This window comes from Chionomys nivalis, chromosome 3, assembly GCF_950005125.1.
Source record: "Chionomys nivalis chromosome 3, mChiNiv1.1, whole genome shotgun sequence".
In the NCBI taxonomy this organism is placed as follows: Eukaryota; Metazoa; Chordata; class Mammalia; order Rodentia; family Cricetidae; genus Chionomys; species Chionomys nivalis.
The window spans coordinates 67292090-67318031 of record NC_080088.1 but is presented as its reverse complement, the minus strand read 5'-3'; the positions used below and the strand labels follow the sequence as shown (position 1 = coordinate 67318031).

At 37.7% G+C, this 25942-nt stretch overlaps 1 protein-coding gene across 1 annotated transcript in view; it reads right to left on the bottom strand.

The window, feature by feature from the left end:
- The window catches only part of Gmnc (geminin coiled-coil domain containing), a 43812-nt gene extending 24201 nt beyond the window's left edge, over nucleotides 1-19611 (bottom strand). The window contains exons 1-2 of the mRNA XM_057764655.1: nucleotides 19481-19611; nucleotides 11729-11819 (exon numbers count right to left, since the gene is read on the bottom strand). Of these exons, the coding sequence (XP_057620638.1) occupies nucleotides 11729-11819; nucleotides 19481-19611 (222 nt within the window). The remainder of the gene's footprint in view (nucleotides 1-11728; nucleotides 11820-19480) is intronic.
- Between the last annotated feature and the right edge of the window lie 6331 nt (nucleotides 19612-25942).

Sequence of the window (25942 nt, the reverse complement as noted above, 5' to 3'; positions counted from 1 at the left end):
CAGTGGTGTAAGAACTGGCAAAATACCCTTGCCTTTCTAAATAAAAAACACCTTTCTGTAAGTAACCTAAAGAAGTTCACAAAGTCACCCCTTCTCCCCCCCCAAAAAAAAGAAAAAACAAAACACATGAAAGTAGAAGCAAAAAAATAGCTGGAAGCAAAAAGGGGAATGAATAGACAAGAAGGTAGGACACAAGAATGGAATGTATGGTGAGTATAATAGCAAAATATAGCATTATGTATTCATGTATAATTAATGTACCCTAATAAAAGTATAACAAAATTTGTCAAAGAGGAAAGTGTACCAGTGCTCCAGAGCACCTTCACTGAAGCTATGGCTCACTATAATACTGAAATGCATGCCTAGATGGAGATTTAAGAAGCTAATAAAACTCATGGTGCATGAAATCATATGGAAAACAACACAAAACAGGTAGAGTCTGTGTGGAACAGCTATGATGTAAATGAGGCAGACACAAGAGCTCTACCCTTCACATAGCAGCTTGGTGGAGCTGTTAATATCTCTCCCTGCTCTGGTCCACTTCCTTTCTTGGAAGTGGATTTTATCTTAATGGCTTCTCTTATATTGCTTACAAAAAACCCCTGTCTTCAGTATGTGCATATCAATTTTATGTTGCCTGAAACAGAGGTTAAGACTCATCTCTATCAATAAATAGATCTAAATTGATCAGTACATTGCTTGAAAATTATCTGTACCCCACTGCAGTGCCACCATTCAAATCAGTGAGGTGATCTATAATCTGAAATAAATCTTCCTTGAATGTTCTATTCTGTTTTTTCTGTGTTTATGTTCTAGAGTACCACAATGTGTGTCATGGTCACTATATTGTTAAAACTATGAAGTCTCACTACTTTTCTCAGCCAGTTTTATTCACAATTCATTCATTTCACTGTCAATGTTTTACCAAAACATTCTGAGACATGGTGGGGAAAAATCAAATGGATGTATTATATTTTGTCAAAATTGGTGTCTTGAAAACAAGGTCTCATAATCATGAGCATTGTGTAGCCAAGTGAAGAATTATTAATGAAGTAGGTCACCATGGAAACTGATTTAGTATTTTCTCACCACTATGACCCAAAATACCTGATACAATCTGTCCTAGAGAAAAAATTGATTTTGGAGAATTCAGCCTGGGTCTTTTAAAAGTTCCCTGAGCCTGAAAAGAACATCATTGGGTAAGGATATTATGACAGAAAAAGACGATTCAACTCAATGATAGAAAGGAAGATAAGAGTGAGGTAAGGAAGGGGCCAGAGACACAATGCCCAAGAAGGCTTGACCTCAGTGACCTCATTTTATCCAAACCCTAAAGTCTCCAGAACTCCCCACAATATTACCAACAGCTTGGCATAAGCTTTAACAAAGGAATTCTAAGAGATGGTTCATATTCAAAACAATGCAGAAATCAGCCAGTCGGTGGTGGCATACGCCTTTAATCCCAGCACTCGGAGGCAGAGGCAGGCAGATCTCTATGAGTTCGAGGCCAGCCTGGTCTACAAAGGGAGTTCCAGGACAGGCTCCAAAGCTACAGAGAAACCCTGTCTCGAAAAACCAAAAAAGAAAATGCAGAAATCAAGTGCATCAAGGGTTAACCTAGACAAACAATGCAGTTATATGACTTAGGACAAGGTATAGGAGGAGGTTTGAAGTGACACATTATTTTTGGAGAAAGCTGGAGTGTTTACTTGTGGAGTTCATTTTTTTCTATAAAATAGAAGACAATAAATTTATTGATAAGTATATTGGCTTGTAGACAGCTAGAGAGGTCAAAAGTTGTGACAAAAGGAAGGAAAGGAGGGAAATGAACGTCAGAGTCAAGGCAAAAGAAAAGCCACAGATGTCTGGAAGTAAAGGTTATCAGCTGGGGCAGAAAGATGCAGGAAGAGTGTCTGGATGGAGGACTTCTCTCAGAAGAGGAAGCTCTCAACTCAAAAACACAAAGGTGGACAGTTGTGGTGGCACGTGCCAGCAGAATTTGCTGAAAGAGTCAGAGGCTGAAGGATCATGAGTTTGAAGCCAGCCTGGGCTAATATTTGGAAAAAGAAAACAGAACATGCCAGGCAGTGGTGGTCTTCCCTTTAATCCCAGAAATCAGGGAGCAGAGGTGAGTTTGAGGCTAGCTTGGTCTACAAATCGAGTTTCAGGACAGTCAGGGCTACACAGAGAAACCTTTTCTCGAAAAATCAAAAAAGTCAAAAGCAACAAAACACTGCAAAAGTGAAAATGGGCAAATCAAGAAATTAGTCAAGGGTTAGAAAGACTAGATTTTCACCAGATAAGGAATAAGGTTGCAAAAGGCACACTCGTGCTACACAAACACACATACACACACGCACACATACATGCACACATGCAACACACACACACATCCTTTTGGGTATAGTTCAGAACTCACCTAACCATCTCTTAAGAGCACTCATTGGTAGGATAATTTTACCGACTTGAGAGCCTCTCGTGAATGACCAGCGCTCCTGGGAATATGTACAATATCAGCAACAGTATCCGTTCTACCTTAATGCACTCAGAACTTAGATCTCCATTGTGTATATTCTTCTCTGGCCACCCATCTTACTACCATAAATTCCCTATTAACCATCCAGTCCTAGAGCCAATGAATTTCAGGTTTGTGAATGAATGTTTCTATAATTAAATTGCCTCCATTGTTTTGAATTTAATAATTTCTCCATTACATTCATAAATTTTCTTAAGTGTATAAACTTATGAAGTTTAGTGATATGTTTGAGGACTGGATTGCTAGTGGTAGAGAATTTGCCTAGGAGGCATGAGGTCCTCTATTGGATAACCAGTATTAAAACTCTTTAACATATGTTATAGTTATTGTGTGTGTGTGTATATATATATATATAATGTAAAATATAGAATCTTCTTGAGGGGTAAGTTGAAATGATTTTTCTAAGAATTCTTTAATGCCTTATAGATTTCCTTGAACTGATAGTCCAGTAGTATTGCCAATATAATACACATATCTCTTAAAACTAAAATGAGGCAAGGAATATGAACATATAAATAACAGCAAATTGCACACATTTCTCACTATATTTAAGCTTATTAGGTATTTACTTTCATTTTTGAAAATCTTGAACATTGAAAACAAAAAAGAAAATTAGAATTTTACATCTTTTTACTTTCAAAGGCAACGTCATAGAAATTGATCTCCATGACTCTACCAGCTAGTATCTCATATGCTGCTCAACTATCAACTAAACAATTCTCAATTGAAAAGGGTTCTTTTACATTCCAGGGACTCCCTGTACTGTGTCTAAGAGAGTCAGGAATCCTCAACTACTTGTTTGTAATTCCCAAGCTTTCCCAGTACTTTCACAATTTGATTCACATATTTTATTTCATGTGAAATCATCTAATCTAACACATTTTGCCCTCTGAGATCTTATGTAAAACATACCCTTCCTATTTCCCTCATCCCGCACTGGTCTTATGGGTAAAAATTAGCTCAGGGCTGAGATACATGTCATACCTAACAATGTGGTTTTTGCTAGTTATATTAAGGTTAGGGTTAGGGTTAGGTTTAGGGTTTGGGTTAGGGTTAGGGTTAGAGCCCTTTAGTACAGTATTTCACCAATGTTATGATGTAAAAGTGATTGAGACTTAAAGGGTCTTAAGAATGTCCTACTTCTCTTTTTCCTATTCTTTTGTGCTTCCCATCAGACTAGGGCCACTTTGCTTTATACTATAATATTTAATATTCATGAAAATAGGGAGCTGAGTACTTTTCACAAACCAGTTCTCAGGAATAGTGCCCAGTAAAGTTCAGTTACTGAAGAAAGTGACTAATGAGGCCAGCTCTAATTCTTCTCTTTGGATGGAGATAGAATCGTGAATCTTTTCTAGAGTAGATGTGCACTTTGTGCATTCTGCAGGAAGGAAGGAAGCCTGGGAGCTCACTCTGCATAAGGGAATTTTATAGTGACTTGTTTTCTGGTTATCAGTGGTGATATTTTGTTTGCTCTTTAACAAACAAAGCTTGCCTGAAGATCAGAGTACAGAGCTCGTCGTACCAGTTAACTATAGCTGCCAGGCAGTGGTGGCACACTCCTGTAATCCCAGCACTAGGGAGGTGGAAATAGGAAGGGACATGGCTGGGTGGAAAGAAGAATGTAAGGTGGGAGAAGACAGGAGCTCAGGGCATTCAGTCTGAGGATTCATAGGGACAAGGTCACCCCTTTGGTCTGAGAATTTTGTAGAGATAAGAACTAGTGTTTGGCTGCCTCACTTTTCTTATTATTCAGCATTAACCCCTATATCCGACTCTGGGTTTTTATTATTAAGACTAATGAGAATTCATACTGCACATATCACCATTGCAAGTCCTTGATAGCAAGCAAGGCCAGGATGGGAAACCAAGGTTTATTGTCTCGCTATAAGATGTGAACAGTGTGATGTTTGAATGATCGGTGCTGGGACAGGTGGCATAGATAAGACCCTAGTAAAGAACAAGATTTTAATAAATAGGAGATTACTGGATGACTTTCATCACTGATTTTTATCTTAAGGATGAAAAGTCCATAGTTTACAATGATCATAGTTAGACTGCTTGTTACTATTATCAGAATTTTAAGTATCACAGATCAACTCTTCCCCCTTATCAGTCTGTTTCTGTGTCCTTGTTAAATCCTGCTCCTGAGCCCCTTTCCCTAAACTTCTTTGTTCTTCCACACACACATGGCCATAGCCCTTCCCTTTAAAACCAGCACATATCTTTCAAGCACCGTGTTTTTATTCTATTCCAACTTTGCTTGCCCCAAATCCAAGACAAGTACAGTTAAGTATGTTCTAAATGAGGAACAGAGAGACCTAAGTTGTATGACTTGACTTACCCCGACCTATCATGCAGGGTAAGTCATTGAAGTTCTCTCTGGAGGGCTGATTTTTCCACTTGTTGACAGAACAAGTCTTGGAGTGGAATTCTCTCTGCCCTTTTTGATCTAGGAACTCTGAAAGTTTCCTTTGCAAAATTCTCTCACAAATCCAACCTTTTTGAGCTGTTGCATCCTTCAGACACTAGAGGGGGCTTCCTGGAGACGGTTCTAATATCCCCCAGATTGAAGCAAAGGGCAACTCCATTAACAGAGATAAACTTCCTGATAAAGAAACGCAGCTCCATTTTCCACTGTAAAGAGCATATAAATAAAGCGAATGCTGCAACCACTGTAGTAGTAGCATTTTTATTATGTGTGACCTTGTAGTGTGGAGTTCAGTTAATTTGCTTTAAAGCTAGGCATGACTGCACACACGTGGGATCCCAGTACTGGAGAAATAAGGATGAGGGTATTATAAATTCAATGACAGCCTCACCTACAGAGTAAGGGTGAGGTCAGTCTTTACATAAGACCCTGACTTGAAACCAGCAAACAAACACACAAAACACTAAAAGGGAGAGCCCACTAAATCAATTTGTTTTAAATAGTGCTCTATTCTAAAACATTCTGTCTTCTACCTTTAAATTTGTGAATGAAAAACCTGTTTAGAAAACAAACGCAGAATATGTGCAAATATGAGAGTAAGATTTAGTACATAGTTAGGTGTTAAAACTTTGCTTTGCTGATGGCTTGAAATCCATATTTATGTTCAACTCATTGATGAACAGCTTTCTTGGTTCTTAACTTGACTGTTTCAAATAGTGTTGTAATAAAGACAGATATGCAGGTATCTCTACCATGAAGGAAAAATATTTTTAAAAGCTGGACAGGATGGGTATTGAGTAGGAAGGGAACACATAGGTGACATACCTACTATGCAATTTAGTATGGAAATTCTTAAAAAATCGTAAGCTGGAACAATCATGTAATCCAGTATTGTCCAACTTAATTTATAACATGGTCACTTGAGGGACCCTTGACCAACAATATCTCTAGACTTCATATATAAATAAAAAAATTAATTTTCCTTTGAATTTATCTGTTTGTGCAATATATACATATAAAAGAATATTTAAACGAGTAACATGTGTGTTGTGTGTGTGTGTGAAGTTGGGTGTCTTTTTAATATAGGGATTCTCTGAAAACACATAATGGAGGCACAGACCAGTCAAAGAACTGTCTAAGAGGATTAAAGTCTACTGTATATTGAATTGCTAGACTTATAGGGCAAGTGTCAAGGCTATTTGTTCAACTAGGTCATATGACATTTCAGTGATTCTTCTAGTGTAGCACAGATGAAGCAAAGACAATAAAGGTGAAGGTGATCCAAACCATTAGGCTAGGCCTCGATGGCTGTGTGACTAGTGTGCTTTCCCCAAAAAGGAGTACTTGGGAGCAAAAGAAAAAAAATGAAGCAGAATTAAAAAAGAAAAGAAAAGCACCCTTTGTATCTCCATCTTATAAATGGAAAATGTTAATCATAATTATAATGGGGACTCCATGGACTTAGAATTTGATATATGTAATATACTATCAACAGGTTGTTCAACCATTCCACTTCATTGTTAATGACATTTTGGTCAGTTGGTCAATCTGACCAAATACTCTGTTCTCTTGTCATAATGCCACACTTCTCTCTTTTTTTCTTATTCTTTCAAACTTCAGAGATTCCTGTTGTCCACCTCCTTTCCCCAAATCGATGGTTGGGTTTGTTCTAGATTAATCCTAGTTCTCCTCTTATACCTTGCCAAGATTCCACTGTCTTTCTGTACCTTGATAAATTCTAAATGCATGTGGTTAGCTTGTCTTTCCGCTTGATCTCAAAAGAGGGTCACTGTCTTAATGCAGCCTTGTTCCCTTCTGGACACACTGCAGGAAGCACAGGCACACTGTATCCAAAATATATACATACTCCAAGATCATTTCAATCTTCCATTCAGCAAATGAGGCCATCATCCATGCTGTGCCAGAGTCAACTCTAGAGGTTACACACCTCTCTCATCTTCACCTTCCACTCTCCATCAGAAAATACATTTTTTTTTCTCCCTATGTGGTATTTATATTGATTATTTGGGAATTTTATATAATGCACTCCAATCACATTCCTCCCATGTCTACCCTCCTACCTTTGTGCTCCCCCCAAAGGAAAAGAGTACACCAACTTCAATTTGTGTTGTCCATAGACTCATTGGCACATGGTCAAACTCCCAGCAGCCAGGCCCTTAAAGATAAAGGAGTCCTTTCCCGTTACACCCTCACCAGAAGCCATCAACTGTTAATAGCTTCATTTCAGCATTGCTATCCTACTCCCTACCCTCCAGTTTCCATGGTCACCTGATCGTTGGCATAAGGTGCTATAATATCTTGTTTGGCTATTATAATAAACATGTTAAAACATTACTGGAGTCAATGACTCACATTTAATCTGTAGTAAAATTACTGGACTTTTAAACAAATTTAGAAATTAAAATTATGAACTAAAATGTGTAAGTTCCATGTTTAAAGTGATTAAAGAATAAATTCATTGAAAAAGAAAAGTGACAATTGATATTATAAAATATTTAAAACTATATAAAGCAGTGAGTTATTTCATCAAAATTTGATTGTTTAGAAATAAATGTATAAAGTGCCTTATAAATTTAAAAAATAAAGAAATGAGCTGTGGCTGTTGCTCAGTGGTAGAGCACTTGCCTAGCATGCAATCATCCTCTCACTGCCAAGCAAACAAAGAAGCAAGGTCCCCACAAATTTGGAGAAACAAAAAACGAAAATTGAACTTACTGTCTAATCTACAAAATGAGGAGAAAAATGTTTAAAGTAGGAATTAAAGAAAAAAGCGAAATAATGAGAATAATTGTAATAAAGAACTGAAAAGTACTGAGCTCATCAGAAAATGTCTTTAATTAGTTTTTAATAACCCTATCAAATAGGCATATATGTAATTTACCTGGCAATGAGAAGAAAGAATATAAAATGTCTAAGACCAGAGAGAACTATAAAATGAGTTATTTTAATAAAAATCAAAAGACAATGTGAATTTATTAATGCAAATCATTTTGGCCATTTTTTATTAATGTTTTAGAAATACTGATGTTTAAAATGTTAATTACAGAGCTGGAGAGAGAGATGGCTCAGCTCTTAGGAGCACTTCTTGCCCTTTTATAGAGAGCACCAAAATTCAATTCCGAGAACTGATGCCTGGCACCTCAGAGTTGCCTATGACTCCATTGTCAGGGGATCTGAAGTTCTTTTGGCCTCCATGGGCACTCTATGCAGTGTTCCAACTCACACATTGGCATGCATACCTCAAAATATGAAAAATCAATTGAAAATAATAATCTGCGTTCCTCATGTTTTTTCATTAACAAGTGTAACATTCAGTATTGACCAATCTTATTTCATTGGCATCAATAGTAGAGAGAGAACACTTAAGGTATAAAGCTTTTTATGAAGCTAATATAACGTTCAGCGAAAACTGATTGAGAGTCATTAAGAAGATCCGTTGTTCAAGCTTTCCTATCAAAGTTCTGAAAGCACAAGAAAAGGCTGCCTTTGTCTGTGTGACGTCACTGCATTATTACCATCCACGGTTTAGAGAAGGATTTGGTGGATATGGCTACTCTTTGGCTTCCAGTGTTTTCCTTCATGCTTGGTCACTAAGTTTCCTTCTCTTCCTGTGAAGGATTGACGTGCAGAGCTGCTACATGACCTGTGATATCCTTGTCTTTAGGTTTCACTTCCTTTCTCCAGCCACCGCCCCCACACAACCGGGAGCTAAACATCAGGGCCCAGAGCCATTGCCTTGAGCGCTCCGTGCTCGGCACTGATGGCTCCCAGTGGTCATCTGCCCCACCTGATCACCAGGCATCTGGTCCCGTCGGCTAGTCTGCTTTGGTGTGCATTCTCACTCCTCTGCTCCAATTAGACAGACAGCACACTCAGCATGCTCCATGTCAAAACAACTGACTTCTAATATACTTGGATTCACACTTTTTTTTTTTCCTGACACTCATGTTTATTAGCACATGCTGACTTGGCGTTATTAACTCCTCTCTCCTCCAGGCTGCCAGAAAGAGCCTTTGGAGTCAATCCTTAGCATTTCTTGCCTTTCCCTCCCTCTATCCAGTCTCACTGGAACCACCTTGGCCCAGTGCCCATCACTAACCTGGAACATGGCATCTTCCATAGCCTCTTGTTTTCCCAGTCAGCGCAGCTCATCACTGCTCAGTTTTTGTCGAGTGTCCTGCTCCTTTCGTAGCTCATACGATCGCCTTCCTCAGAAAGTCATTTTTTTTTCTTACCGCAAAAATGCTACAAGATTTTAAGAACTCTCAAAATTAGTTGCTAGTGTCTGTCTAGTCAATAGCATCTCGTGTCTAATTGCACTTCTTTATGGTCCTGATATAACACGATGAGCGAAATCTCATTGTACGTTAATCACACTGAAAATGAAAGTAAAGACCTCCCACCACGACCTTGTAAATGAGCCTCTGCCTATGGAAATGAGATTATAGTTTGTGTCAGTACGGCTTTCATTTATTAAAACACACCAAAATAGAGTTTTTGAAGAGGCTAAACTGAAAAGACAAGTTTATTAATATATGGGTACTTTCATTCTTATTTAAAACGAGTTATTGCTTGCTTAATGACAAGTAATAAAACATATTTATTTAAGAAGGCAACTGGTGTTTAAAAACAACCCCTTGGTTCTGATTGTTAACTGGTTTTCTCCCCTGGGGGTAGTGAAGATGCTGGGTGCAGCTTGTCTAACATTATCATAAAGGGTCATTAAGAAAACAGCCTGTAACTTGTACTGATCTGTGGTTTCTGTAATTTCCCATTGACTTACATTCTCTAAATCCCTGGTCTTAACGTCGTATCAGTTGTTTCCTAATTCACTTTAGGTCACATGTCATTATGACAGTGTCTGTTACTCAGGGGTCCAAGTCCCTTGCCACCTTCATTTGTTATTTAATATAATAGCAGAGATTATGTAATTGATAATGAAACTGGATCACAACTGAGGTTTAATTTGGGGGAGTAGTGGCCTATGCTTGGTGGATATTCAACCTTTGAGCTGCTCTGCCCTAATCTTCACATAGTCCAAAATTCTCAGATTGTTTCATGAGAGGATTTACAATAACAACAACAAAATCACAAGTCTTAAAATTAGCATTATTTAGTTAATTTCCTATTTATATTTATTCTTCTATGGATTCTTTAATTTTATCTTTTAACTTTTGTATTTTCTGTTTACTTTTGTATTTATATCCACTTTTTTGATCCCACAAATGTCATCAATGAAAATGTGAATTTTCTACACAAATTCAATCATGATTCATAATTTTATGATACATTTACTTTAGACATATAAATGAAGAATTTGCATATTTGCTTATATAATATTTTTCTAGGTAACTTTAGTAATCAAGGCATTATACTAATTAAAATAAAGTATCCTAACATTTAAATTGACATTTGTATATTTAAACATTTAAAAGAAATACATTCTTTTCTAAGTTGTGATTTATCCATTTATTACCCACACCTTGCTAGGTTTAAAACAAACCGCATGGCTAAGTTCTGGAAGTAAAATTGAGCATCATTCTATGCTGCTGGAATTAGTGTGATTCATTCCAGCAAAGCCGTGCTGACGAGCAAAGTGCAGCCTGTGTGGGTGTAAATTTGTTCAAAGCAGTCAGCAGTGCTCCTCATTTACATAGAACAAGCACATTTAAAATAACATATACTGACTCAAAGTATTAGGCATTTCTTGTGTAGGTCTGAGATAACTAAAACAATTTCAGAAAGTTCTCATTTCCTCATAACTTTTTCCCCAAACATTGCTCAAGGACTATTTCCCATAGCGAAAACCCAGACCTGCAAATATGTACATTTAATTTTATAATGCGACATCTCTTACCTTGGGATGAGATTTCTTAGCCAGAATCATACACCACTGTTTCTGATATTTAACTTCTCATTACTCTCTGGAAACCTCACGACTACCTGAAAATGTGTTCCACTGGCTCACGCACAATTATATCATCAGTCCCCTCTGTGTGTAACAAGAGACCTTAACCGCAGAACTGGGAAATAAAAGGAAGAATTATGCCAGGAGCAGCCACGATGCCAGAAACCTGCTTAGCCATGATTGGCTAAATGGGCCAACCAGTTGAGTTTCATTCAGCACACTGGACTCTTGAGTTAACCTACGAGCATATTCTTTTTCTCATTTTCCCTATTTTTTTTTTCTTTTCTAAGGTCTCCTTTGATTTCATGCTGGCTTTTTAAATTGAGGATAAAGTTAATTCACTTAACAATGCCACAGCTGGAATTAAGTATGCCTCTTCCACTGCTGAGCTGAGGGGTTGAGCTGCTTTGGTGTTTCCTATTGGATGCCCAACACCCTTGACGGCTGTTGCTGACTGGTGCTTCTAGCGACAGGCAAGAAGTTGGCTAATTATGAACATATGGTTTGGCAGGCACCTTGTTAGCGTGCTGCTGTGGAGGTGTTTGGAAGCAGGAGAAGGGGAAACTTGGAGGTAGAAGGTGTGGTTGAAAGTCCCACTGATAAGCCTGGGGGAGATTTGATTGATCCTAATCTATCCTTTTTGTCAGGAGTCAGCGTGCTTCTGGCAGCAACAGCTTGGTAATAACAGAGATTTGTGGCCCTTAAGCTCTTGTGGTGATAGCCGGCACACGACCAGACCAGTCAACTGGCTGCTTAAAAGGCCTTCCTTTAATTGGCCACAGTGGTGCGAACAGAAATGAGATGTTAGGTCAAGGTACAACACATGGCCTACCTGAAATGGCTCGCCGTGGTCGGCTGCACAGATGTCGCCCTTTATTGATGTGATCCACTGCAGAGGGACAAGAGACACCTTGGGGAATGGGCTGCAGGAAAGCATGTAGTAAGAGCAGCAAGTGCAGCCTGCATGTGCATATTACCTCCAGGAAAGCACAGGTGCATACAGGATTGAGAGAAGACTTAGCACATTGTTTGTGGGTCATCCAATTAAAAAAAAAAATGAGTGTTTGCAATTTATAGAATGGAAAAATGAAGAAAAAAAAAACCCAGTAGTGAGTTTGTAAAATTCTGTGAAATTTGGATGGTTTTATTACTCTTGTTTTATAAATTGTGTTTGTGTGTGTGTGTGTGTGTGTGAGAGAGAGAGAGAGAGAGAGAGAGAGAGAGAGAGGGAGGGAGGGAGGGAGGGAGGGTGAGAGAGAGAGAGAGAGAGAGAGAGAGAGAGAGAGAGAGAGAGAGAGAGACTGCATTTGTACATGTGGTGCAAATGCTCAAGGAGGCCAGAGTCTTCAGATCTTCCTGGACTTGGAGCTGCAATGGCTAGGAACTTGCTATACAGTTGGATGCCAGTGCTGGGAACAAAACTCCGGTCCTCTGAGAGAGTAGGGTATGCTTGTAATGAGTAAGACTTTGCTTGACTTTTAGTGCTTCTGATTTGTGGTCAAATATTTCTGTGTAACATTTGCTGTACAATAAAGGTTTCACTTAATATAAGCCATATGGGAATATTATTACTTTTATCCACTGGCTCTTTTTTTGTCTAAAATTACAAACTTTTCTAAGCCTACTTTTTGCTTTATTTTATTGTGGGGTAGGGTCTCCTGGTTTTGTACTCATGATTTGTTTGCTGGAGCTCATAAATCCTGAGATTATAGACTTGCATCTTTTCCAAACTTGGCTTAAAAATTCTGTGATGTTTATGAGGGCTAGTATGTCTGTGGGAAAATCTTTGCTCTGCAAATAATACTTTTTAAAATATTTTGTCTTTTATGTGTGCATCTTTTTATGCTAATTCTCCCATGTTAGGCTACAGAAACATTTCTTTGCATTAGCATTGATAACTATATATACTAATTACCTAGCTCCCATTACTAAGCGGTCAGTCACCAATAATATCAGAATGGCAGTGCTTGAAACTGATATCAAATAGAAGATACATTGCTCCAGAGACCCAGGGAATAGTATCAATGTATACCTTAGTGTTTATATCTGAAAGCTTAGACTTTCATATTTCAAACTTAAAATTAACTTTTTAAGCATTCCAAACCACATATTTTACTGAAAACATACACAAACAAATCTGGGCATAAGAGAAACCAGAAGCAAAACACTAGGGAGCACAAATTTTGGAACCAGGAGGGTTTAGACCAGGATCCAAACCGTAGCTGTAATGTCCTCTTAGGCACATCAACTTCATGACATCCCTGTATCCTTATTTACAGATAGAATGAGGCCTTACCTGAGTATTTGGCCTTTCAGGAGTCAGTGTAATGATGACTGAGTTACAGTTGGATATCCTTTACATGTTACATGCATGTTCGGACACAGAAGTACCCAGGAGGGAGGAACTAAAGTCACTTTGTGAGTTACTCTGGGTTTGCTTTGTGCTGTGTTTCCTGAACTAGAATTCTAGACTATCCACAGGTAGGTTTATCCACTTCTCTAACTCGCTCTAGTTAGTCATGTTTATCTTCTGCCTTATGCCTTGTTTCTCCTTCCTTGGAGGAACAACTAACAGTTCTCTATCACGTGAGAATTGGTTCCTAAGAAACATCAATGGAGGCATACAACAGGGTGCTGATCATTTTCCTCCCAAAGAATCTCAAATCATGTTCCTCCCAAAGAATCTCAAATCAGGGTATTCAGGGTCAGAAAAGGAGAAGTTATCATTTCTTGAACTTGTACATGATTCTTCACCTCTTAAAGTTTTTTCACAAACATCTGATTATATTTTCACACCAACATCAGAATTTTAGCTTGAGGTTCATATGATAGAATCTGTCACATTTTGTCTTATATACATCACTACCTAAGCAGGCTGTAAATGAATTAAAAGAAGAAATTGTGTACATAGGAAATAAAATGTTTGATATTTACTAGATCTTCTATGTAAGGTATCAATAAAATTGTGCTCCAGAGAATGTGAAACTGATTCATCTGTGAAGTGTTCATGATCTTTCTGACATCACTCTGATTTATCTTCAATGCCACCACTTTTATTTCCATCCCTCATAAACCTTACAACATTCTGCCATTCTCTGTCTTTTCAAAGCTTCATGACACTGTACACTCTTGTCCTTCTGCAAATGCGTTGCTTTATTTTTCTCTCTCTGCCTGAAATCTATATGTTCTTTAAAACTCTGGTCCATTATTCTCCTCTTAGCTAAAAAGCAATTATTATGTCCTCTCCTGTCTCTATTTGACAACTCAAAGTGTACTTTGACTCTAACTATAAGTGCCCTTGTACATGACTTCATGCAAATTTTATCACTTAGTTAAGGGGTAGAGAATACTCTAAAGGACAAGGGCCTCAGGTTAAAAGATTGAATGAGTCTAATTCCTAACCTGATTGTGATACTAATTAACTATAGGACCTTGGCCATGATGCTTAGCTATTCAAAGTCTTAATTCCGGTCTCCATAGAATAAGAACATGATTGGCCTCACTGAGTTTCAAGGATGTTATAACGAAATATACCGACTCCCAATCTTGTGAAAGCATCTTGAATTTCAAAGTATGAGGGAAACTGTATCTGGTAGATTTTTGCATCTCAATTATTAATTCTGTATCTGAAGTCTTGTACATGAAAAAAAATTAAAGGAGGACCACTTGAAAATCCAAATGCCTCTATATTTGTGTTTCCATAATGCTTAGGTAATATCCACAATATAATTCCAATGTATCCTCACAAAATTGAATTAAAATGAACAATCTTAGCAATAAGAGGCTCTTGTTCAGGAAATCGAGGAATATAATCAATATAATACAATAATCCAGTTATGGACGACTCAAGCAATAGACAGACATTCTTGTGTCTGTTATTGTCCATGCCTGGATTTTCTGATCTTGTACATAGAGTATCTGGCTATCAAAGCACTATCAAAGTAAGACTGAAATGCAGAATGACAGCAAAACTGGCTATGCTTTGTACGACTAAGACTTGAGAAGACTACACAGCTGAAGATCCTTTTATTAGATACTAGGATATTGGCAGGGTCTGTGGAGGATGCCTCAGCAGAAAAGAACAGTTGCTGAAGAAACATGAGAGTCTGAAAAGAAATAAACAAACAAAAACAAGGACAACAAAGAAAAAAACCTCACTCATGTAAAAAGATAGATGTGGCTCAACCTAGGGCCTGGAATCCCCATACCATGGGATAAACTTGACTCCAGATTCAATGATTAACCTGACTGAAGAGTAAGAACACTGATGTCTGTAGCTTTTCATCTAGGGCAATGGCTTATAAAATTTCTCCCTTCCTTGTGTCCTCTGATGGTTGTGCAATCCCAAGTGATATGTCCTAATCACATGTACGTATGAGCAAAGTTAAATAGTCTTTAAAACTTCAGAGGATTATAAAAACTTTAGGCTCAGGCAGTGTAATGAAAGAATAAGAAGCCTGAAGACTGACTTTTGAGGAAACAAGGTAATAATAGTGGATATAAAGGGATAGGTTAGCAAGAGGTGCATGTGTGCCTATCATAGAAAATATCAACTTCAAGAATTTGGGATTGAGTCAAGGAAAAGACTACCACATAGTTTTACATGGTTTTAAAGTATCAGGGATGGGGATGGAAGCAATGAACATTATCAAACTAATGCTCTTGAATAAATCAACTAGCAAGTATTTACATTGTTATCACATTCAGCAACAGAGAGCTCATTTGATTTATGAGCAAGGGCTATCCCAGTTGTGTTATAGGAGCAGAGGCAAAACCCAGGCAATAGGGAGCTTAGAAGACTCTTTGAACACAGGTAAGTCTTTCCTCCCTTTATTTTGGCAAAAAAACAGAGATCATATACTCAATATTTAATCATTTAAAGGATGAAGTCATTGTTTTAACTGTATCTTTACATTGTTATACAATAATCACAACTATCTGTCTAAAAAGTTTTACCTCTTTCCAAATTGAATGTCAGGACTTATGATTACTGGTTTTTCATTTCTGTTTCCTCAGCCATGTTTCTTTCTTTTTCTTATTTTATTAGATTTTAAAAATTAAAAATAGAATGTTTTCATGTAATATATTCTATCATTTCCCCTTCCATAACCCAAGTCCACACATCAAAATCCACAGCCTTTCTTTCTTTCTTTCTTTCTTTCTTTCTTTCTTTCTTTCTTTCTTTCTTTCTTTTTTTCTTTCTTCCTTCCTTCCTTCCTTCCTTCCTTTCTTTCTCTCTCTGTCTCTGTCTCTGTCTCTCTCTCTCTCTTCCTTCCTTCCTTCCTTCCTTTCTTTCTTTTTTCTTGCTTGCTTTTCTTTCTCATTAGAACACAGACATTTAAAATAAAATAAAAACAAATCAGAAAAGAACAAAACAAACAAGCAGAAGAAAGAGCCAAAGAAAAAGCAGAAGAAACACATAGACACAGGCACACACACACACACACACACACACATTTTCACATATAGAAATCCAGAAAACCACAAAACTAGAAACAATAATATATAAGCAAAAGACCTGAGTTCATTTTGTGCTGGCCACCAATTGCTGGACATATCTTCAGTGTAATTTATTTACTCTCTGAGACTCCATTCAAAAAATTAATTTTTAATTTGCAAGTGGTATCATTTGGAGATATCTTCTTGGCTAAGGATGGGGGCTTGTGTCTACTTCCCCTTTTAGAGCTGGTCCCCCATCTGGGACATGTGCATATTGCCTCAGTCTCTGTGAGTTCATGTATGCTTTGGTCTTATTGTGTCTGGAAGACACTGTTTCCTTGGAGTCTTCCATTCCCCGCTAGCTCTTACAATCTTTTACCTCCCTCTTCAGCAGAATTCACTGAGCCCTGAAGGGAAGGATTTGATGGAGACACTCCATTTAGGATTGAGTGTTACAGGGTCTCTCACTTTCTGCACATTGTCTCGTATTGGGTCTCTATATTTGTTCTACTGCTTTAATGGGAGGTTATGAGCAAGTGGTTAAGAAGTATGTAAAAGTAAGAGAGACAAGCAGTCCACCTGAGGTGAATCATAATGAAAGCCCTTAAGAAATGGTCCAGGGAGGTCAGCACTTCAGAGATTCTGACAAAAAAGGAGGCCTGGCTTTGATTTTATTAAAGTTGTTTGTTTTTTTTTTGTTTTGTTTTGTTTTCATTTTAACAAGGAGTCTTGCTGAAATGAGCATGCTGGCATTGAACTTGTAATTTTTCTGCCCCAGTTTAACAAGTGACAGAAATAATAGGCCTTTCTCACCAGACACAACTAAGAAACATCTTTCTAGTACAAAGAGGAAAAAGGTAAGATATTTAGAAAGTTATGACTTTCTTGTACTTATATTTTCACACAGTTTGAGATGAAAATAGTAAATAAAGTGTGCAGTCAGTGAGATTCCTTGGAATTCTGCAGGAAGTAGAGGCATTTTAATAAAATCATTTCAGACAATAGAAGGGTGTTTACTTGAATAAAGAAGACATTGAGTCAACAAAAGGCATTGCCATTAAGAGGCCCCCTCCCATGTTAGGCACATATATAAACACAGATAGTAGACTTCACTGATGCAGAGGAAATTCATTGTGCCATGGATACCAGACAGGGGAATAGTTAAGAACAATCAAAAGGTCAACAGGATGGAGCTCCTTCCACTAGGATGAAATAAGCTCAGATAAGAATATCTGTTGTTTATCTGTTGTGTAGCAGCCCTATGACCATGGCAGAGATCCTCTAGGTTTTTCTCCGGAGAGTAGACTAGAGTAAGGTAAATAATGAAGGAGAGAAACGTGTGTGTGTGTGTGTCTGTAATTGTGCCTGTGTGTGTCTCTGTGTGCACTTATATGAACATGCACACACACAATCAACACTCAAATTTTTAGTCCTTTAACTCCATTGCCTTCCCTGGCACCTGAGAGAACAACATAATTGATTTTAAAAATTACAATAAAAATTCCTTAGGCAATGAAATAGCTAGGAATTCAAATTAAAATGATCTTATATACTAAAGTACATGCTGTGAGCTAAGAAGTAAAGTAGGTGACTCCTGTCAATAAATACCTCTGTGTGCATGCGCAAGTGTGTGTGTGTGTGTGTGTGTGTGTGTGTGTATGTTACAAAGGACCTCATGCAAGACATGGCGTATTTGAGGAAAACCGTTTACCACTGAACTAAATGCTTAGTTTTATTCATCTCAATTCTTAGAGCAAACCTGTGACTGGGATGCTCTTCTCCCATTTGATAGATTAACACCAAGTAAAACTAAGAAATACACGGGTATATATTTGTAGATGGTGAGTGATAACACCAGATTTCCTCCTGGGCATCTGGATTTGGGGGCACAGGGCAATTCCTTGCGTCTTTCAGGCACTTCTTCATACTGGATACACAGTGAGGAGCCTGAGAGCCAAGGCATGCTTTTCAGATCTTTCTGAAAATTACCCTCCAAAAGTGTCCCAGCCCTGCTGCATGTATCTAAGGATTTCTTATAATGCTAACATAATATGTGGAGAACATACCATAATATGTGCGGAAGAAACAAGTTTAGGGTTTTTCTTATATTCTTTTCCTTGTTTGTTTTAGAGTTGACAGTACTAAGAATTGAACTCAGCGCCCCTAACGCTAGATAAGTCATGAACGCACCAAGTCAAGCTTCAGAGCTTTCTTTTATTTCACCCTGTATATGAGTGTGTGTGCATGCACATGTGTGTGTATGTGCATATAAGTGATTGTATGTGTGAACGAGTGATTGTGTGTGTACTTTTGTGTGTGAGTCTGTGTGTGTATGAGTGGTTTTGTGTATGCATTTGTGTGTATGTGCATGTACATGCACATGCATGTGTGAGGCGTGTCTGTGTGTGTCTGTGTGGGTGTGTCTGTGTGGGTGTGTACAGTAGCCTGTGCTTACCACCTGGAGGACAGAAGGGGACGTCAGCTGTTTTTACTTTATCCCCTCTCAGAACCCACATTTTCTTTTCTTCATTTAATTTTTAAATAATTTTAGAATTTCATACATGGATACTGTTTTTAAATAGGTTCTATTCCACCCTCTCTTCATCATCCCTTTTTGTGTGCTCAACTATCTCTCAAATCTGTAATCTCTACTTTAATAATTATTGTAACACACATAAATCTCTGTTTCTATGGATTCATTAAACAGGTGTGGGCAAATGAATATAAATATTCTGTGCAGTATTTTTCTCTGAGTACCTCACACAAAAGTCTACAGCCTCAATGCATCTTCACATAGATGTTTTCAAAGTCCTGGATCTGAGACATAGAAAAATATACTCAAGCATTATATAACCACACCCTATCTCTAAAAGTGTGTTTTTCCCCCCATTCTCTAAACATAGACCTAATCCCTTGGGTTCTTAGTGTCTATGCATTCAGCATGTAAGAAAGTCAGAACTCTTGACATATTGTTTCATTTTCTTGCTGTGTTACAGCACTTATCACGACCGCATATATGTGGAGGTATATGTGTGTATGTATATATATATATATTTCTATATATAATATAATATGTTCTAGACACTTATAAAATTCATCAAATCATTTTGCCTTTATAACTGTCACATTCCATTGCTAACCTTACCAGACTGTCATGATCTGTCGCTCAGATGCTGCCATAGATTTCAAACTGCTCCTCCGGCATCTTTTAAGATCTACTTCCAATCTCGAGTCCAGATGGCCATCAATCTTTTCGCTATGTATATTTAATCTCATTATTCATCCCCATTTAAATCTATTTAATATTTTTCTATTTTTTCTCATCATAAGTTCCAAACAATTTAAGAAAAATTTATATTTAACATGGCCTAACGTTCTTCTAGCTCTTGACCTCTATTGCCCCTTTCTGACTCTCAATACAGCCATACTAACATCAGACACAACCAATGAAACACAGCAACACACAGGCAGTCCCTGGATCAGCTATTCTCTGCAGCCTAGAGAATGTGTGATGTGCTGCTGCTTTCTTATTAAACCTCATTGGAAAGTTGCTGCTATAGTCTCCAGTTGTCTTCTCTTGGGCTCTGACCTCATTTATCTGTATAACTAAACTACTGAAGAGAAACACATGAAACCGAAACAGTATATAAAGGTGTATGCTGTTAGTAAACAGCAGATTCCTTAAATGTCAGATGAAATAGTAGTACGTTCCAAGCGAACACAAGCATTGGAAGCCTCTGCTCACAGAGATGGAATCAACATGAAATGTGCAAAAGATTAACCATATTTTCAGTGTAGGAGAAGAATTAACAGAGTCTAATGCAATGAAGTAATAGAAGCAATCATAAAAATCCAAACAGAGCACTATGTAGCCAGACCTTTTCTACAAACTTTAAGGAAGATATCACTGAGGAAACAGTTAGCTAAGAGTCTGACAAGTTGAGAAAGGGCATATGAAACCTTAGGGGATGAAATATAACAGCTCGAGATTCAACCACACATTTCAACCTGAAAAAAATGGCTTACAAATCTAAAATTGTCCATCTAGGGTAAACAATGTTCAACGATGCCATCTATGGTAAATAAACTCAGTGATGGCATCCTGCAGCTCACGTTATTTATAATCCCAAAGCTGAGCCAGCCCATTGGTCCCTCTCCTGACAGATGACAGGGTGTTGTCAGTAGGGTGACTTGTCCCTGCAGAAAGCAGTATATCTGGTGTGTGAGGCACAAAGACATTGTTTTAAGGAGCATATGAGTTTGAACAAACTGGCCCAGCAGGGAGACTTTAGCATGCCCTCCCTAACAGGCACAACAGCCTGTGTTTGTAAACAGTGCCTTATTGCGCTAGCGAGAGAGCCCTAGAATAGTGTCAGCTCATTAATCGCGTGTCAGCTCCCCACTGGGAAGAAAGCTTAATGAGTCATCTCCCCATAAAGAACCCTGGCTCAGGGGAGGCGATGGCTTAGGGGAAGGGGGAGACCGGTCCAGCAATAACTATGGGGATAGAAAAGCTCCCGGCCCACCTGTTGGGATAAAGAGAGAGCAGCATTTGGAGACTGATGGTTTCCTCTGAATTCTGCTATTCATAGGGGAAATCTGAGTTTATGAGTTTTTAAGTGCATCAATTACCAGTCTGCGTAGTCATGTTATTAAAAATAGAATAAACTGCAATTATTCAAAGCACATTGGATATAGATCTAGGAAGTGTTTCTTGTTTCTTCCAAATACACCTGCTTTTCTACAGAAATCTTCTATGAAAATGTTCAAACGTTTGTATTGAAAACCAAATATGCCCCTAGTGCTCACTGTAGCCAGTATGAAAAGGTGCCTTGTTTGACTTCATGTGTGTTAGAGAGAGTCACTGAATAATTTCAAAGTACCAAAACAGCAACCTTTAATCTGAAAAATGAAGCTTCTCTTTAGTTTCTTACTCAAATCTATCCCAAGACTGTAACACAGAAAGACTTTCCAGAGTTTCGTGTGTTCCAGGCTTTCATCAAATATCAGCTCATGATTACAACAGTAAATTCTTCTACATGGTCATTCATCTTATAAATGTATAAAGTTTTAACACTAAGCCTGCTAACTTGCTGCTGTTTTCCTATCTATCTGTACTTTGACTTCATTCCCAGGATTGTAGTCATACATTACATGAAGAAAAATGTATTCTAGGAGGCTGGAGAGATGATTCAGTAGTTCACCGTGTACTTAAAAGAATAATTGTACCTGTCTCCACAATGGTGTGTCTTTCTCATGTTCCTTCATAACCACACAACCTCTGCCCCCATGCACATGTTTTAATAAGGAACTATTCTGTCGTAATAAGTTTGCATTTTCTAGAATATTTTATTAACAAAATATTTTATGTATTCTTTGTTGACTTCTTTTCTTCATTATTTCTGTGTCAAAGTTTTATCATTCAGAAGTCAGTAGTAACCCACTAACACTATAAATGTATAATATATAAATGTCTATAATGTGGTTACATATTTATTTTTGTGTAAGAAAATATGATACAATTGGAATTTATAACAAGGTAAATACATTTCAGTGCTTTAAGAAATTATCACACCATTTTACAAAATGATTACAGCATTTCACGTTCTCACTAGAAATATTTTGAAGTTCTATGTATATCTTTGCCACCAATTAATACAGTCAATATTTATAATTTTAGGTATTCTTATAAATGTGAGGTGATATTCCATCATGGTTTTCATTTTTGTTTTCTTAATGACTAATGATAATATAACATATCTCCCAGCCTCATGATGGAGTATCTACTCAAATTATTGTCCATTCCGAAAAGGTTTGAAAAGTTTCTTGTATTTGTGTGTGTGTGTGTGTGTGTGTGTGTGTTTGTATATATGAGTGAAGTGCCTAAGGAGGCCAGAAGAGATCCCCTAGCACTGGAGTTAGAGGAAGTTATGGTCTAAACAACATTGACGCTAGAAACCAAACGTAGCTCTTCTGCAAGGGCAGCAAACTTTACTCTTAGTCATTTGCTCCAGACTTGCCAAGTCCGGTTTTAATCGCATATTTTTTCCTTCAATTTTTTTTTATTTTAATGTGTGTGCATGTGTGTGTGCATGTGTGTGTGTGTGTGTGTGTGTGTGCAGTCTCAGGTATGCTCACTATAGCACATGTGTGCAGATTAACAGATGACGTTCAAGTGTCTGCTGTGTCCTTCTGTGGTGGGTTCTGAGGATGAATTGTGGGTTGCCAGGCTTAACAAACACTTTCACCCTTAAGCCATTTTCCTGACCCAGAACACAGAGCCTTGTTACATAAGCAGCTTGCAGCTTGAGAATGTTTTCTTGCCATCTGTGAATGATGTTCAATATAATAGTTTTTTTTGATTGTTATTGTTTTGATGAGTATTGTGCTTGATTAGATAACTCACCTCTTTGTCTTTACTTTTGAGAGTGAAGTTGCTCTAGATGGCCTGATTCTTTTCATTCTCACATGAATTTCAGATCACAGATCCATGTCTGTGAGTAATACTTGTGTCTTTAAAAAAAAAGTGAGTCTCCAGACCATAATGTTAGGTCTTTCTCTATTTACACATTTCCTTTAATGACACAGGAACATGTTTTCATTTCAGTGAGTAGGTCTTTCTTGTATTTTGTAAGATGTTTCTATAAGCTGCGTTATAGTATGAGCAGTTGCTATTCCCTGCTCCTCATTTATATGTTAAAATTATTTAATCTTTTCTCAAGGGACATGCTCATTACAAGTTTTTCATGAATTATTTAGTTTGGATAGAGGGAATCTTACCTATTGAACACCAAATATTTTACTTTTATTAATGGTAGATATAGGATTAAAACATCTTTCGTAAAATGTTGAAATGAACATTTGTTAACAGTAAGTTTCCTAGTAAAGGAATAAGTTGCATTGATTGTTCAATTAACCTTGAATCACAGGAATAAATCTCAGTTGATCACCCATATTTAACTTTTCTAAAGAATTCTTAAGAACTTTTGCATTTTTAAGACCAACATGGGTCTTGAGAAATGCTATTGAAAAGCTTTAAACTGCAACATTCATTATTTTAATCAATAAAATTACATTTAGCTTGCCTATTTCTTCTTCAGAAAGCTTGACTATTTCATTTTCCTCAAGAACCTTCTTGGTTTCTACATTGTTTAGTTAACGTGAGCAGCATAATTTAAAATGAAGTACTATGCTGCTAATATTGGAAGTGCAATTGATTTTTATATAATGATTTTACAGGGTTGGGCCATTTCTCATCTTAATTGTGGACATCTTGGTATTTTCTACAGAAGCAATCAAACTCTGCTAATAAATTACTAATTCGTGGCCTTTGAATTTTTAAATTAAAATTTAATTGTGTGTGTGTGTGTGTGTGTGTGTGAGAGAGAGAGAGAGAGAGAGAGAGAGAGAGAGAGAGAATTTATCCAGGTGCATGTGCTCCCAGGTGCCTGTTGAGGCCTCAGCTAACGCAGAATTGGAGTTGTAGTGTTGTCTAATGAGGGTGCCAGGAACCAATCAAATCCTCTGAGAGAGCATTACATGCTTTCAACTGCTGAGCTGTCTCTCCAGTCTCCAATATACATATTTGAATACATCTTGTAATTCTCCAAAAGTCTTAAGTGGTTGCATGCTGCAATTTTATTATGCTTTAAACTTTATTATATGGAGACAATTGTCTGATGTCTTTTTTGCTCTGTTATCAACAAAATTCCAACTTGGTTGAGATGATTTTAAATAGAGAATGATGGTCTTCATCTCTGGAAATATATTTTAGCTTTAAAATTTACTTTGTTTAATGATGCATCCAGCAAATCATCTTCAGACTAATGATAGTGTGGTGTCTTCTTTTCATTTGCCCCTAGTTGTTTTTCTTTTATATATTTTTAAATTTTTAAAGTAAGTGTGTGTGTGTGTGTGTGTGTTCAAGTGTCCACTGAGGCCAGAAAAGGCTATCAGAAATCCTAGAGCTCACGTTACATTGTTCATGAGCTATTTAACATAGATGCTGGAAACTGAACTCAGTTCTCTGTAAGAGCAACAAGTGTTCTCACCCACTGAGTCATGCCTCAGGACCCTACCTTCTCATATTTACAAGTAGGTTGTTGGAGCATTGTGAGGTTTGAGTTTGTTTTTTGTATCCACTCCTAAGATGTCATCTAATTTCAGTCTTTGGGTAACATATTTAATACAATTATCAACATAGAGAAGTTTAATTAAAATACTTTCACTTATTTTTCTATATCCCACATGCCACCTTTCCCTTTTCTCCTTTTAGACGAACTAAGGCATTTTCATTCACCATTTTCTTTTCAGTTGGCTTCTTATCTACATTTTATTGTGTTATTTTTTTTTCTTGCTGATTTTTTTATTAATTAATTAATTTAATTATTAAAGATTTCTGCCTCTTCCCCGCCACCACCTCCCATTCCCTCCCCCTCCCCCAATCAAGTCTTCCTTCCTCCTCAGCCCAAAGAGCAAGCAGGTTTCTCTGCCCTGTGGGAGGTCCAAGGACCACCCACCTCCATCCAGGTCTATTAAGGTGAGCATCCAAACTACCTGGGCTCCCACAAAGCCATTACATGCAATAGGATCAAGAACCCATTGCCATTGTTCTTCAGTTCTCAGTAGTCCTCATTGTCCATTATGTTCAGCGAGACCGGTTTTGTCCCATGCTTTTTCAGTCCCCGGCCAGCTGGCCTTGGTGAGTTCCCGATAGATCATCCCCATTGCCTCAGTGTGTGGGTGCACCCCTCGCCGTCCTGAGTTCCTTGCTCGTGCTCACTCTCCTTCTGCTCCTCCTTTGGATCGTGAGACTTCAGTCCAGTGCTCCAATGTTGGTCTCTGTCTCTGTCTTCTTTCATCGCCTGATGAAGGTTAATATTCAGGGGGATGCTTATATGTTTTTCTTTGGGTTCACCTTCTTATTTAGCTTCTCTAGAGTCACGAATTATAGTCTCAATGTCCTTTATTTATGGCTAGAAACCAAATATGAGTGAGCACATCCCATGTTCCTCTTTTTGGGTCTGGCTTACCTCACTCAGGATAGTGTTTTCAATTTCCATCCATTTGTATGCAAAATTCAAGAAGTCATTGTTCTTTACTGCTGAGTAGTACTCTAATATGTATATATTCCATACTTTCTTCATCCATTCTTCCATTGAAGGACATCTAGGTTGTTTCCAGGTTCTGGCAATTACAAACAATGCTGCTATGAACATAGTTGAGCATATACTTTTGTTGTATGTTTGGGCATCTCTTGGGTATATTCCCAATAGTGGTATTGCTGGGTCAAGAGGTAGGTTGAACCCGACTTTCCTGAGAAACCGCCACACTGCTTTCCAAAGTGGTTGCACAAGTTTGCATTCCCACCAGCAATGGATGAGAGTGCCCCTTTCTCCACAACCTCTCCAGCAGAGGCTATCATTGGTGTTTTTGATTTTAGCCATTCTGACAGGTGTAAGATGGTATCTTAATTTTGTCTTGATTTGCATTTCCCTGATTGCTAAGGAAGTTGAGCATGATCTTAAGTGACTTTTGGCCATTTGAACTTCTTCTGTTGAGAATTCTCTGTTCAGCTCAGTGCCCCATTTTATAATTGGATTGATTA